At 50.4% G+C, this 15490-nt stretch overlaps 1 protein-coding gene across 1 annotated transcript; it reads left to right on the forward strand.

The window, feature by feature from the left end:
- Positions 1-3834: 3834 nt before the first annotated feature.
- MUC12 (mucin 12, cell surface associated) lies at positions 3835-13648 on the forward strand. The gene is given in 16 exon segments (XM_055340710.1): positions 3835-3895; positions 4361-4427; positions 7133-7302; positions 7828-7960; positions 8275-8953; positions 8955-9135; positions 9243-9431; positions 10438-10553; positions 10667-10725; positions 11373-11521; positions 11934-11999; positions 12360-12518; positions 12710-12736; positions 12739-12907; positions 12993-13084; positions 13600-13648. Coding segments are annotated over 16 exon segments (2337 nt in total). The 3' UTR covers positions 13620-13648.
- The last annotated feature ends 1842 nt before the right edge of the window (positions 13649-15490 follow it).

Below are 15490 nucleotides of genomic sequence, written 5' to 3' on the forward strand. Positions count from 1 at the left end.
TGATAGTCACACACAGAGAGAGAGAGAGGCAGAGACATAGGCAGAGGGAGAAGCAGGCTCCATGCACCGGGAGCCTGACGTGGGATTCGATCCCGGGTCTCCAGGATCGCGCCCTGGGCCAAAGGCAGGTGCCAAACCGCTGCGCCACCCAGGGATCCCCCAGAATATTTGAATCTAATGGTGTGGTTAACTCTGGAACTCAGGTTCTCCTTCTTCCTCAGAGTTTTCTATTATTGTTTTTGTTGGTTATTGTAGTGTGTCTCTGTGCTCAGGCAGAAGGTATACACTAAGGTCTTCTTAGATTTGTTCTAATTCTCTTCCTGAGCACACATTTTCTAATTTTCCCCACATATGCAATTGTTTCTGAATGTCCTAGTCTTTAATGTGCAACTCCCAAAGAGGGAAAAAGCAAAGACTGACGGGGGGGGGGGGGGGAAGGTCAGTTTTTTAAATCCCTTGGAACTCATTTCAAATGGTGGGGAGGGGCTTGTAAAAATGGCCGTTTGCCTCTGTCTATACCTTTGTTATCAGAAGCTGTAATCAGTGATCAAAGTGTTACATCAGATAGATTGTGCCAGTGCCATTGCAGTTGTTACCTAGGTGGGGAGATGGAGTCCTGGTTCCTGCTCCAAGTCTCCAGAATCCTCCCCCTCCCCTCCTCCTCTTCCTCTTCCTCCTCCTCCTCCTCCTTCTTCCTCTTTTCTTCTTCCTCTTCTTCTTCTTCTTCTTCTTCTTCTTCTTCTTCTTCTTCTTCTTCTTCTTCTTCTTCCTCTTCTTTCTTCTTCTTCTTCTTCTTCTTCTTCTTCTTCTGGATTTATTTATTTATTTATTTGAGAGAGAGAGAGAGAGAGAGAGAGAGCATGAATGGGAGGAGTGGGAGGGAGGGAATCTCAAAGCAGACTCTCCACTGAGTGGGGAGCCAGACGCTGGGCTTGATCTCAAGACCCCAAGATTATGACCTGAGCTGAAATCGAGAGTGGGACACTCAACCGGCTCAGTCACCCAGATGCTCCCAGAATTCTCTTCTAAATTATTTTTACATTACTCTCAAAAGCATAATATCATATTCAAGTTGTCAAGGATAAACAAAGCCAGACCCTAGTTAAAGTGGTAAGGACAGATTTTAACCAGTAACATACTTTTGCAATGGGAAAGAGTCCAGCATGAACCGACTTCCAGTTTGCACAGAGGTCACTGGATGATTTAAGGGAGAGTGAGGGAGTGTGGGGAGGGAGGGAGTGCAGCTCAGGTGACTGTGGGAGTGAACAATTACAGGAAGAGTAGGGGATGTCTCCTCAGCTTCCTCTGGATAATCAGGGCCTCTTTTTTTTTTTAAGATTTTATTTTATTTTATTTTATTTAAGATTTTATTTATTTATTCATGAAAGACACACACACACACACACACACACACACACAGAAGCAGAGACACAGGCAGAGGGAGAAGGAGGCTCCATGCAGGGAACCCACATGGGACTCAATCCCAGGATCAAGTCTCCAGGATCAGGCCCTGGCCCTAAGATGGCGCTAAACCGCTAAACTGCTGAGCCACCCAGGCTGCTCAGTGTGGTCCATTTGAAACCCATCTGGGTTTGCTAACTGGTGCTTAACAAAGTTAGGCTATTACCCTTTCCCAGAGGCTGGGAGGCAGGGGCCCTATCTTCGGGTGTTGGCTGGGACAAACAGTAAATTCTTCTGGTGGCCTTGAGTTTTCTCAGGCAGGCACTTTAAGGGAGAATGGGGTCAGCCTAGGGATGTGGCCTTGAGCCCTTAGAACAGGGTTAGTGATTGTTCAAGTCTTTATAGGTCAGGGTTGAGGCTTAGTTGGGAAGAGGGCTCAGGGGAGCCTGGTTAGAGTTTGCTCAAGGAGAGAATCTTCATCAAAGTAAAAATTGAAAACTATAGATAGAGCTAATGTTCTCTGTTTTCTCTGATTATCATTTGAATCTTAGTTCCTTCTCTTTTCTCTGAATTAATCTTAACCCTGTTATTGGGGCAGGTGATCTTTATTTTTCTTCAAATTTTGAATGCACTTACCTGTGTGTTTGTGTATGTGTGTGTATTCATAGGAAATACATATGTGTGTGGGTTTTAACAGAAATGTGTCCGTTGGTTTCACTGAACAAGCCAATCTGAGAATCTGTCCCTTATGGTACTATTCTTTCTGATTCAAGCATGGTAGTCTATAGTGTGACTATTTCATAGTCATTCTAGATTCCTATTGAGAGATGTGTAGGTTGTTTCCAGTTTCTATTGGAATCTCAATAAACTGGATGGCATCCTTGTGAATGCCTCTTTGAAGTACTTCTTTTTTTTTTAAGATTTTATTTATTCATTCATGAGAGACACACACACACACACACACAGAGAGGCAGAGACACAGGCAGAGGGAGAAGCAGGCTCCATGCCGGGAGCCCGACGTGGGACTTGATCCGGGTCTCCAGGATCACGCCCTGGGGTGAAGGTGGCGCTAAACCGCTGAGCCACCAGGGCTGCCCTGTGAAGTACTTCCTGAACACAGAGATAGCATGGTGGAATTACTGGGTCCTTGAGCATGCATTTAAAATTTTAATAGATGTCACCAAATTGCCTTTTTTAGAGTAGGCATTTACTCTCCCACCATTTACATTTACACTCCCACATTTACACTCCACATTTACACTCCCACCAGCTGAGTAAGAGTATTCTTCACCAGTTTCCCAACACTGAGTGGACTCAAACTTCCTAGTAGTTGCTAATCTTCTGGGTCAAAACATCCTTTTGTTTGATTATTTCCACTGGCCATCTGTATTTTTTTTTCTGGGACCTGGCCCAGATCCTCAGATATTAAAATGACTTAAAAAAAAGATTTTATTTACTTATTTGACAGAGAGAGAGAGAGTGAGAGAGCGAGAGAGAGAGAGAGAGAACACGCAGGGAGAGTAGCAGAGGGAGAGGGAGAAGCAGTTTCTGCTGAGCAGGGAGCCCAATACAGGGTTCAATCCCAGGACCCTGGTATCATCACCTGAGCTAAAGGCAGACGCTTAACAGACTGAGTCACCCAGGTGCCCCTAAAATGACTTTTTTTTAAAATTTATGATAGTCACACACACACACACAGAGAGAGAGAGAGAGAGAGAGAGAGGCAGAGACACAGGCAGAGGGAGAAGCAGGCTCCATGCACCGGGAGCCCGATGTGGGATTCGATCCTGGGTCTCCAGGATTGCGCCCTGGGCCAAAGGCAGGCACCAAACCGCTGCGCCACCCAGGGATCCCCCTAAAATGACTTCTGATTGAAGGCTGCATTGTTCCCGTAGCTTCGCTTATAGGATCTCAGCCCAAGTCATGCTAAGGGCAGGATGGAGAGAGGGAAGAGCAAGGGGCAGAGGGATTGAGAACAAGTTTTCACCTCCCTCTCCTGAAGCTGGGACTGAAACTCAGGAGAGACAGTGAGAGCCAGCCCCAGACTCCAGAGTCCAAGGTCTTGACCAAGTGTATTCTTCATCCAGTTTTGCTGGTTCTTGGTGGAGGGTAAGGGAGGGAAAAGGCAGGGTCTTAGGGACTGCTCTGAATGGGTCAGGTCAGCTAGGGGTTGGACCACCAGCAATGCTCCCTGTATGACACCTCCTGGGCTAGTCCAAGTTTCTTGGTGTCCTTCCCACAGCAATGAAGTCAGAGACAGGGGGAAGAGAAGTGAGGTGGGTGGTGCGAAGGTGAACCTATGCTTAGCCCCCACGTCAAGCAGAGCAGATAACCACTCCTTTCAGTTCCATCTGGGTGCTTCTGTGTACATAGTGGCTGCCTCCTGTAGCTGCCCCCGGTGCTGGCGCCTGCTCTACCCCCTGCACCAGGCCCATGCAGCTGCTCAGTCTCCTCAGCTTCATCTGGATGCTCAGGGCCTTCACGGGGGCCAGAGGTGAGAGGGCAGGTGGGAAAAAGGCTGGAGAGACCCTCCTGATGTTCTAGAGGGAGGTGTGTGGGGAAGTGGCTCTGAGGCCTAAGGGGAGACTGAGGAGGGATTCCTCAGAGCTTTGGGTGCAGGAAGCATTAAGGAGAAAGGAAGCTGGTTTGAGCCAGTGCTGCTTTCAACCCAGGACCAAGCAGGTTGCAGGGATTGGTGCTTGCATTGGGAGGGTGGGCATAACCTCTTTCCAGAGGAGTGTTCTTCCCTTTGATTTGGTTTTCTGAGCCCCCATTTCTCTTCTGTCCTTCCCCCCACCAACTCCAGTGCTCCTTCTACTCTGGACTCTTCCTTCACTTCCAGTGGTGCTCTCTCCATGACAGCTCCACCTCTTCCTGGGGTTCTCTCTTCTCTCTGGAACTTTGCCGCCTTTGGTCCCCTTCTCCAGCTCTGCCTCTATCTCTCCCTGCCCCCACCTAGCCCATGTTTCTGGGCACAACTGTCATTGGCAAGGCTGGGCTGGGGAGATCCTGAATGCTCCCAAAGGGTGGGTGTGTACCACCCGGTGTGGGGCCCAGGGCTTTTCCTTTTCTATCCCTTAGAGAGCCCACAATTTCTCTGTATTTCCCTTCCCTCTGTTTCCTGGTGTCTGTTCCGGACCCCCAGTCCTATACCTTCCCAACCTAGAGGCCCATGGACCACCCTTTTGCTTACCTCTAGGGCTATCTCCTGGCTCTAAGTGTTCCAACTCAGGAATCTTCATAATCCCTCCTCATAACTCCTTCACACACTAGTTAGGCCTGAGAAATGAAATTTCAGCTCTCAGAATGAAGATGTCCTGGGTCCAAATTTAGGAAGAGGCTAATGCTGAGTGGGCAGGAGGTCTGAGTCCTTTTTGCTTGCAAATGCTGTGGCTTCAGAAATCTCCCACCACGCATCCCCAGCAGTATGAGATCTCTGACCCTCACTCTCATCCCCTATAAAATAGGGTTGATGATATCTATAGAGTGAGAGGTTCATGTTTGTAAACTAATTAACCCAGTGGCCAGAACAGAGTGGCTGAAAATATGTCTGTTTTTATTAATAGTCAATGCTAAACATTAAGGTCTTTGGAACTCATGCCTACCTTCTGAGTTAATACTTCTGGAAGTTTCTTTCTCTGTCCTGTTCCTCATCCTGTCAGTGTGGTCCTCTCTTCCTATCCCTCAATCTCAATAGAATCTGAGCCTGAATCTATGGTTTTCCCTTTGCTGTTCTCTATGCAAAGTCCCCCTCTGACCCAATGGCTCTAGTGTCCATAATGTATCCCTACCCCCAGCCCAGGCTTGGCTGGGTTCTCCTTGGAGGAGAGTCAGCCCAAGAACAGTGTGTCATAGGGAGAAGGAGAGAGGAAAGCCAAAGGGTGGGGACTTTGGGCAGCAGGTGAGGGAAGAGGAAGGAGCAGAGTAAGGAAAACATGTATGTATGGAGAAGGGGGAGGGGAGGGAGGACCCACAGCTGAACCTGCATGCTCAGCGTAGCTCAGAAGAGGAGGGCAAGGGACTGAGGGTACCCCCTTCAGAACCTGAAAGGCTCTAGCTCCAAACTGCTCTGATGGAGGGATAAGCAATGAAATGTCCTATATTCTGTGATACTATCTGGAAAATGGGGTAGTGAATAATCTATGTGGTGTTTATGGTGACAAAGTGATCTGCAAATGGATCCTTCTGTTCTATACAGGCACTTTCCCCATGACCGCATCCACCTCTGCTGGGCTTTTTCCCAGAGCAGAAGCAGCTCACATTGTTCTCAGCAACTCCCCACACTCCAAAGACACAGCAAGGTGGCCTCTCAGCATCCCTAACAGGACCCCTCCAGCTCCCGACAGTAGGGAACACACATTTACAACTCCTCCCACCTCCCCCCACTTTAAACCTATCTCTGAGGCATCACTGAAAACTGCAATCAAGTCCAACACCTCAACAATCCCAAAGTCCAAGTTTGTCATCAAGGTTGAAACCACTCCACCCACCCTCATTGTCTACATGAGCACCACGAAGTGCATCAATCCCATGAACCTTATAATCACCACTACCTACCCCACCACCTGCATGACCCTGACTACCACTGAGAAAGTTACCTCAGCCGTGACCTCTCCTCCCACTACCACAACCACTCTGGGTAAAACTCCCACAACCATGGCCTTACTCTTTTCCTCTGTCCCAACCACACACACAACCTCCCATACTCTGATACCCTCTACAACTGATACCACAGAAAGGGCTGGCCTGACTATGGCAAGCATTCATACAACCAGGTCTCTTACCCCAATAATCACTTCTACATCTATTACTCCTTCTCTAACTGCCATGAACATCTCAGCAACAGTAACTGATAATAACTCTTCACCTACCACCAGTAGCACCTTGATTACTGCCACAACTTCATTTCCTAACACCACCAGTACATTCAAAACAGCAACTGCCACCATTCATGATCCCACATCAACAAATCTATTAACAACACTTACAACACAAAGTATATCTACTTCTACTGAAGCAACCACTACACTGATTACACCAACAACAATTACTTTGAAAACAATGAGTTCCATGAAAATAAAATGTACTCTGAGGAGAGACAGCCCTAGAGAAACTCTCAAAACAGGAATTACTTGGACTTCTCCAATCACATCATCAATCATTTCAACAAATACAATGGCTTCCACTGCATCTACCACCTCTGAAACCACCCTGGAACCCACTAACACCAATATTAACATGACATTCACAACCACAGAACCACACTCCTCCACTGCAGCAGCTCCACACACAGGCAAGATGACCATCACATCTTCTCATGCCATACCTACCTGGAAAGCTACACTTATTCCTACAAAAGATGCTTCCACAGTGTCTCTCATGACAAAAATTACTTCTCCCACAATGACATCATTAATTACACTCAGGAATACAGTCAATTCTACAACATCAGTCTCTTCTATTCCAGTGACCATGAATACCTTGACATCAGCCACTAGTATGTATCTGTCTTCTCTACCTGCTCCATCCACAAAATCAGTCTCCAATTGGACCACAAACACTACCCACTTGTCCACCTTGATTACTACACTCCCTACAGCCCACGTTACGTCCACCCCTATACCTTCCACTAGTACTGGGCCCACGGCCACAACTGCAATCACCACTCCTACCAGCATTTCAACCATTGCCACCTTGAACACAGCCTCTTTGCCCACTTACTCCACTCCAGAAACTACTACCACAATTGTAACAACACCCACCCCTACAACACGACACAGCACCCCGGGTGTTACATCTTCAAACATGTACCCTACAGGATGCACAACCACATCAGCAATAACCTCAACTCCCTCTACCACTGGTACCCCGAGGATAACCACCACCATAAACTCATCCTCTGTTAGTAGAGGCATGCCTACCTCAAGACTGACAACCATTATCCCTACATCCAGTGGTACCACTGGTTCACTGACTACCATTACTGACCTCACCTCCACACTCACTGCTTCCAGCATTTTGGCAACCACCACATATATCATCCCATCTATCCCCACTGTACAAAATACAGGCATACCATCCAGTGTCATCACAACCTCTACCACAGTGCCTACTATGGCATCCATGCTCACAAGTACCCACAGCACCTCATCTCCCATCCTTGCCACACACATTCCAGGTACTTTTGCAGGCTCCTCTTCCACATCTACAAGCAGTACCAGGATCACACAGACAGAGAATACCACTTCATATGCAACAAGCACAAATACATGGCACACAAACACTGACACACACACAACATCCCCAACTGGACTATCCTCCTCTACTACATTTACTACATATACACGCAGGATGACTGTCACACCCTCTCATGCCACATCCACCTGGAAAACCACACTAACTCCTACTGGGGATGTTTGGATGCAGTCTCTCACCACAGAGATTACTTCTCCTCTTGCAACTACATCATCAATCACTCTCACGAATATAGTCTATTCTCGAACATTTACCGCCTCTACTCCAGTGACAGTGACCACCAATACCTTGACATCACCCATGAGTATGCCTCTGTCTTCTCCACCTGTTCCAATCACAGAATCAGTCTCCACTGAGGAGACTGAGTAGCCCTTTGTCTACCTTGATCACTACACTCCCTGGTACCAATGCTGCATCCATTCCTATAGCTGCCATGGATACAACTGACATCACCACTCCCACCAACACTTCAATCTCTGCTACTTCTATCACAGCCACTTCGCCCACTCCCTCTATCCCAGAAACAGCCACGAGTGTTGTTACTACACTGTTGGTAACAACACCCACCCGCACAGTACCACACAGTACTTGTGTTTCTCCAGCATTATCTTTCCCTAGTCTGAGTACATCTACAAATGCAATAACTACTTCTTTTGGTACTATTATCTCTTCTTCAATATCCACAGCAATAATGTCCTCTTCTCTTTCCTCCAGCAGTATAAGTTCAATGCTCACTACCACCACTAACTCTCTTTCTACATCCTCATTTCTCTCTAGTATGGAAAATACAGAGTCCTCTCTCACTGCTTTCATTACTCCTTTTTCATCTGAAACTACAAGAACATCTCCAAACACATCTTTTCTAAATATCTTTGCTACTGAAACAACTACCTCCTGTTTTATTTCTTCCACTACCTCCTGTCCAGAATCTGTATCAGTTACAATAGTGCCTGCCTTTCCCACTACGTCATGTATGGAAATGGGTCCAAGTAGTGAAGTTACTTCTATGCCCACCATCCCAATGTCAGTGTTTACCTCTACTACTGAGATGGCCACTTCTAGTTCCATTAGTATGACAACTGTGTTTCCTATGCATAAGGACACTTCTACTGTTCTGGAAACTCATCCTACCAACAGCATAACAGATGCTCTTGGTTATATCAGTACTGGGACTGCCCCCAGTTACACAGTTTTGACAAGCACTCAAAGACATACGGGTGGATCCTGGATGAGCAACAATTCTGTAACCATCCCACATATGCCTGTATTCACTAGCCTCCCATTGACCACAAAACTAAGGTAGCAGCTTTCCAACCACCATGGTGACTTCAATCAAGTTGACTCACTCCACCCTACCCACCACCAAGACTTCAGAAATACCGGTGGTCACCCCTCAGACTACCACCACCCTTACATCACCCAGGACAACTTCGACTTCTACTCAGATGAGCGCACAGTCTAGGTTGACCACCACCCCAGGTTAGACCTCCTGCTTCCCTGTTCCCTCTTTTCTCTCCTCTGCTAAATTTCTGTGTCATCAAGGGCAAACCCTATTCTAAACTTCTCTTTCTTCCTATGCTGCCCAGGTACCTGTGACAATGGTGGCACCTGGATGCAGGGCCTCTGCCACTGCCCCTTGGAGTTCTCTGGGGACCACTGTGAGCTCCAGGAGATCAGGTGCCAGAATGGGGGTAAATGGGATGGCCTCAAGTGCCACTGTCCTAGCACCATCTATGGGTCCCGTTGTGAGTTTGCGGTAGAACAGGTGGATCTGGGTGAGTTGCCAGAGCCTTGCCTCTGCATTTTCTCCTGGGAGGTGCCACTGACTCTCCCTGGGCCCAGTCCTATGGTTCACTTGTTAGCACTCATGTCATTTTGCCTAATTCCTCCATCCCTGCCTTCTCTCCCATGCTTTCCTCTACCCTATGTCATGCTTCCTTTCTACCCTCACCTTCAGGAGGTGGTTGGGACCACACTCCTTCCTCTGGTCTCCTTCCCAGTCTGGCCTGCTAAGAGCTGTATTAGCTTCTAATTGCTGCTGTAACAAATTATCACAAAATTAGCAGCTGAAATAATGCAAATTTATTATCTTAAAATTCTGCAGATAGGAGTTTGACATGGGTCTTGCTGGGCTAATATCAAGGTGTTGCCGGGCCTGTGTTCCTTCCTGGAGGCTTTAGAGGAGAATCCATTTCTTTGCTTTTTTTTTTTTTTTTTTTTTTTTTTTTTTTTTTAGGTTCTGAAGTCTCTCTTCTTTGTCTCAAGGCTCCCTCTTTCCATCTTCAAAGCCAGCAGCATTGCACTCTGGCCTTTCTTTTATAGTTACATCTTGTGACTGATTCTGACCTCTTCAGCCTCTCTTTTCCACTGCTAAGGACTCTGGTGATTATGTTGAGCCCACCCTGTAACCCACGTTAATTTCCCCATTTTAGTCAGCTGATTAGCAACTTTAATTCTTATCTGCAATCTTGCTTCCTCCTTGCCATGTAGCAAACATATCCAGAGGTTCAGGGGATGAAGACATTGGCATCTTTGGGAGCCATTATTATGCCTGCCACTGGGACACACAGAGGAGAGACCACAGGCCTCCTTACCTCTAATCTTTCCCATATCTAGGCACAATTCATCCTAGAAATCCTACCTCCCATCCTCCTACTGTTTAATCAGTCCTCAGAGAACATGGACAGGGGCAATGGGAGGAACCTCTGGGTTGTGGTGGTGGTGGTGATGTCAGTCAGAAGTGGTTGGTGAAGTGACCAGAGAAGGGCACTCTGTGTGCAGACACTGTGGATGCTGAAGTGGGCATGGAGGTGTCTGTTGGCCAGGAGTTCTCCCCGGACCTCAATGACAACACTTCCAAGGCCTACAAGGATTTCAGTGACACCTTCCGGGATCAGGTGACAGGGAAAGGGAGGGAACTCACGGGTCCTACCCTGAAGCTGAACTTGGGCCCCTGGGTGCACGCAGGTCACAAGGTTCAGGTGTGAGCCCATGGATCTTGGCATTTCAGATGCAGAAGATTTATCAAAATGTGCAGGGGTTCAAGGATGTGGAGATCCTGTCACTGAGGTAGGAAACCCTTATGTGGCTGTGGAGGTAGTGTTGGGTGGGGCAGGGGGGGCACAAAAAAAAGCTGGAGAAGCCATCTTTTCCTTTTGGAATCATCAGATTTCAGAAAGAGGGAGGTGGAGGGAGGAGGTAGGGGAACCAGTCACTCCATGGGGGATTTTTTCTAGTCATTTTCTGTAGTCATTTCTCTGTTGGAGAGATGCCACTGCTCCTTTTTAAGCATGATTGGAAGGAGAGAGATTACATGGGACATGCAAGGAGGTGGCACATGAGGGTTTGTGGGAAGCCTGGTGTCTGGACAGTAGCTAGTTTTTTTTTTTTTTTTTTTTTTAGCTAGTTTTTCTCTGGCTGGCACCTGGCCTACTGAGTGGGTCAGCATGAGCGAAACAGAGAGCCCAGGAGGGCCTGGATTGGTAATGGCCTGATGCAAGGCAGGAGCATGTCAATCCTTCCTTGTTTTGCTTTCTGGGCTAAGTCAGGGATGCTGGTGGTTCCTGCAAATAATGTCTGGAATCCCAACTTGTTGCTTCTGCCTTCCTCCCAATACCAGTGTACTTGTGGTTAGTCCTGGAGGAGCCCTCCTAAAGACTTACATGCCCCTGGCTTGAGCACCTTGTAAGACCCCCCAATCCTCTTGATCCCCTCAGGAGTGGCAGCATTGTGGTAGACTACGTGGTCCTGCTGGAGTTGCCTTTTAGCCTCCAGCTGGAGAGCGAGTACGAGAAGGTGAAGACTGTCCTGAAGGAGGAGGTCCAGAACCTTAGCCATAACGAGGACAGCTCCCAGAATAACCAGAGTGAGCCAAAGCTGGAGGGAGGAGTGAGGGTCAGTGCTACCAGCTTCGATAGGAGCCTTTGGGATCGGGTGCCAGCCCTCTGGTCCTTTCAGCAGATTGGGAGAGGGGGGAGTTTACAGCCAACTGGGTCAAGGATGGGGCTAAGGGTCAAGGATGGGGCCAGAACCTGGGTGTGGGAAAGACCCCTTGACAGTTCTGCTCCAAGTTTTCAGGATGACTGAGGACCCTTGCTTATTAGGGGGAAATGAGGGAGACAAGAGGAGCCTTTCCTTGCAGCCACTCCACATCCCCCCTTAGTGACAGAACCGTCTCTGCCACTCCCAGGACTGCTTACCTGTCCCTGAGCCCTTAGCCTCCTCCCCCAGTTCCACCTATGCCTGTCTCCTCCCGCTCCGCACCCCCACCCCCCCAGCCTTGTGTTTTAAGCCTGATTCCATCAAGGTGAACAACAACACCAGGAAGGAGCTGACTCTGGAAGGTAAGGGTGGGCAAAGGGCTGAATGGCCCAGGAGACCATGACCCTCTCACCAGGAACATTTGCCCATTGAAATTCCCTGGGGAGGAGGAGATCTCTCAGGGAGGCAAGTGATGTGGTCCCGGGCAGGGCTGCCCTTCCTGGCCCTTGTTCATAGCTTCCATCTGAGGACAAGCAGGCAAGGTAAGGGGAGGGGAGGGTCCTGGGGGTCTGCCTTTCCCTCATCTAATCCTAGGGTCTACTCCACAGAGACCCCACTCTTGGAAATGTATTTTTCCCCATCTATTTTCAGAGTCATTATAACCAGGCCCCTGAGTAGAGTGGGTGAGGTCCCTGTCCTGCAATCCCCTGCTCACCCCCTAGCCATCTGTCGCCGCGCCACTGCGAAAGGCTATGAGGATTTCTACTTCCCGGTGATGGAGAACAGGCTCCGTTGCGTCACCAAATGAGCTTCGGGCGTGGACGGCGCCATTGACTGTCACCAGGGCCGATGCCTTGTGGAGAGGAGCGGTCCCGCTTGCGGGTGAGCCCCGCCCACCACCCGCTGGGCCCACCAGGTGGCGGCTCCCCTGCGGCCCCACCGGCCTCGGCTCCGCCCCCTCGGCCCACGGCGGAGCGCCGCCCCCCCCGCCCCCCGCCGGCGCCGGAGGGGCCCAGGTGTGCGAGGGGACCTTGCCCGGAAGGTGGTGAGGGCCTGTGACCTGGGACCCTCTGTTGCTTCTCCACGGACACGCACTGGTTCTCGGGCCGCACTGCGAGGTGGAGGTGGCCTCGCCCTTGCCGCTCGTCGCCTGGCGAGCGCTGGTGGGGGGCCTGGTGGGGGTCGCGGCTGTGCTGCTGCTGCTGCTGCTCCTGGTGTCCCTGAGCGTCTTCGTTGCGCGCTCCCGGAGAGGCGGCCAGGGTGAAGGCGGGTGAGCGCGCTGGGGGTGGGGCTGAGGTCGGCAAAGGGGTCCCAGCTGGGCGGCCCTGCTCTGACCGTGCGTTGCCCCAACTCAGGTCCTGGGAGGACGACAGGAAATGGTTCGAGGTCTGGGATGAAGACACTGTGGGGACGTTTTCAAACTTGGACTTGGAAAACAACCGAACAGGTGAGTCCTGCCTCCTGGGCAGGGGGAACAGGGGCTTTTCTGGGCATCACTGGGGCCTGGGAAAAACCCAGCGTCCTCCCTTGTCCAGGGCAGACGCGTACTTCGTGTACCTGGAGCAGGGAGTCTCCCCTTCCCTGGGCACCTCCTGAAGACGGCCCAGGTCTTGGACCCGCCATCCCTACAAGACAGGCACCGGGGCACAGGAGCCCCCCTGCCAGGCCTTGCCTTCCCCACCTTTCTTGCTCCTTCTCTCCTCTCTTTCCTCCTGTTCTCTTTTCTCTCTCTAGTCAAGGATGAATACCTCCAGGTGGCCTTGAAGAATGTGGACACCAATGTGAGGGTGAGGGGGCAAAGGGGGGATGGTAAGGAGCTCTCCCAGGTCCAGGTCCAGATGCCTTCTTTCCACCCACCGGGGCAGGGGGCTGGGCTAGGACCAGGAGGCAGTGACCTTCCAGCCAGCCTGAGCAGGGTGGTTCCCTGTCCTCACTACCTCTTTCACACATACTCTGTGGCAGGTGCACATCCAGAGACCTGAGGTGGCCTCGCCCTTGCCGTGAGTCCTGCACTTCATGAACCTCTGCCCTGCCTTGGACAGTGAGAAGAAACTGAACCACATCTATTTCAAGGGATTGCCCAAGGACTCATACAGCTCTGTCTCCTGGTTTCCTTGAGCAAAATCAGACTATCTCCCCAACCCTCATCCTTCTCCCCACTTGGGTGAAACTCACCTGGAGATCCAGTTCAAATCCAGATTCTTCTACTGTGAGACCTTGGTCAAGTCAGTAACTTCTCTGAACCTGCAAAATGAGTAGAGCATACTTGTCCTGATATCTCGTAATTACTGTGAAAACCAGAGGTGTTGTAAGATCTCTATCCCAGCACACCTCCTGTATCAGCCCTGTGCTTATAGGTGGTCTCTCTCAGATCCCCAGCCCCAGATCCTTCCAGGGACTCAGACCTCAGTCTCTGTTCTCTCGTGTGGTCTCTGTTCTCTCATGCGCATCCCTGTGCCTGTTCCCCACCTGCATCTATAACTATCCTCTTACTTGCTCCTTGCTCCCACCTTCAAATCTTCTCCCCCTGTGAACCCCCTTCTTAAATCACTCCCCATCCCAGTGCCCAGCCCCAAGTCTGTTCCCATTTGTTTCCGCCCCCATCCTTATAATCTCAGCCCTAAATCTTTACCCCTTCCCCCATCCCAGGGCCCCAGTCTTAAATCCTCCCTCCTCCCTCCACATGCCATTCCCAGCTAGGTATGGATGTCCTCTGCCTCTCAAGTCCCCTAGCTGGTGCTTCCCAGGCCCTGGTCTGCCATTCTGAGGCCCCATTCCCCCTTCTTGCTCTGAAGGGTCTGGATCTCAGTTTTCTGGGGCCTCAACGGGAAGCAGAAGCAGGGCCCTGAGGTGGAGAAGCCCCCTCAGCCCTTTGTCCTCATTCCCCCTTCCCTCTGATCCCCTATGACCTCACCCTCCTCACCACTCCCCTTTCCTCTCTTGGCCTCACCCCCATCGCTGCAGTACCCTCAGAGGTCAGAAGTCCCCAGCCCTCTTCACAGGAACATGTCTTTTGGGGAAGAAAGTCTTGCAGCCTCCAGTTCTCCCATGTGAACACAATCTAGCATTATTGGAAAAGAAGTTGCTCTGTGTCTTTCTTATCTCATGGCACCTCCACTCAGAGAATGGGGACTTCCAGAGAATGTGTGGGAGGGTCGGGGAGCGCCAGTTTCTCCCAGCAAGGAAGGGAGGGGTCTAGGTCCTCCTAGAGACTGGGGGGCCCATTTTGCTACAGAGTGGGTGGTAGCAAGGGGACCTCCAGATCAGCCACAGGTAGGGGCCTGTTGGGTTTGTCATCTGTGTCCTTCTTCCCTTGACTTAGGGAACTCAGGGCTGGGTCAGGGGGGTGAGTGACATAGGCTAGGTCAGCTGCCATTTGTGCTGATAGGTAAAGCTGGGCCTCCTAAAGACCTTGAGCCTCTGTGAGCCTTGGTGGCAGATACACTCACACCAGGCCTGCCATGCTTGGGCAGGGGACCCTCCTGTTCTCATTATTGTGAGTAGTTGGACTGGAGTTGGGGGTGGTTGAGGCTGACAGAATGAGAGGGCTTGGGAAAAAAGCACCTGGGGCCTTTGCCCTGGATGGGGGAGGCACTGGCAGTGGCTGGGGGTGGGGGCCAGGACCATAAAGCCTCTGACGTGAATGGGATTCTCAGGTGGGAGAAGGGGTAGTGGTCTCAGGCCTAGAGGAAGGCACTGGAAACTTTGAAGGGGTCAGCTTGGGGTGGGTGAGGGAGAAGGAAGGCTAGAAGAAAGAGGAGCTTCTCAAGGGTGGGGATGCACGGGCCTTTGCTCAGCCTGGCCTGTGGCTGGCTGCTCCTTCCAGGACTGTCACCCCTCCCTCCTGGCATTT

The sequence above is a fragment of the Nyctereutes procyonoides genome, unplaced genomic scaffold, assembly GCF_905146905.1.
Source record: "Nyctereutes procyonoides isolate TBG_1078 unplaced genomic scaffold, NYPRO_anot_genome, whole genome shotgun sequence".
NCBI classification, from domain to species: domain Eukaryota; kingdom Metazoa; phylum Chordata; class Mammalia; order Carnivora; family Canidae; genus Nyctereutes; species Nyctereutes procyonoides.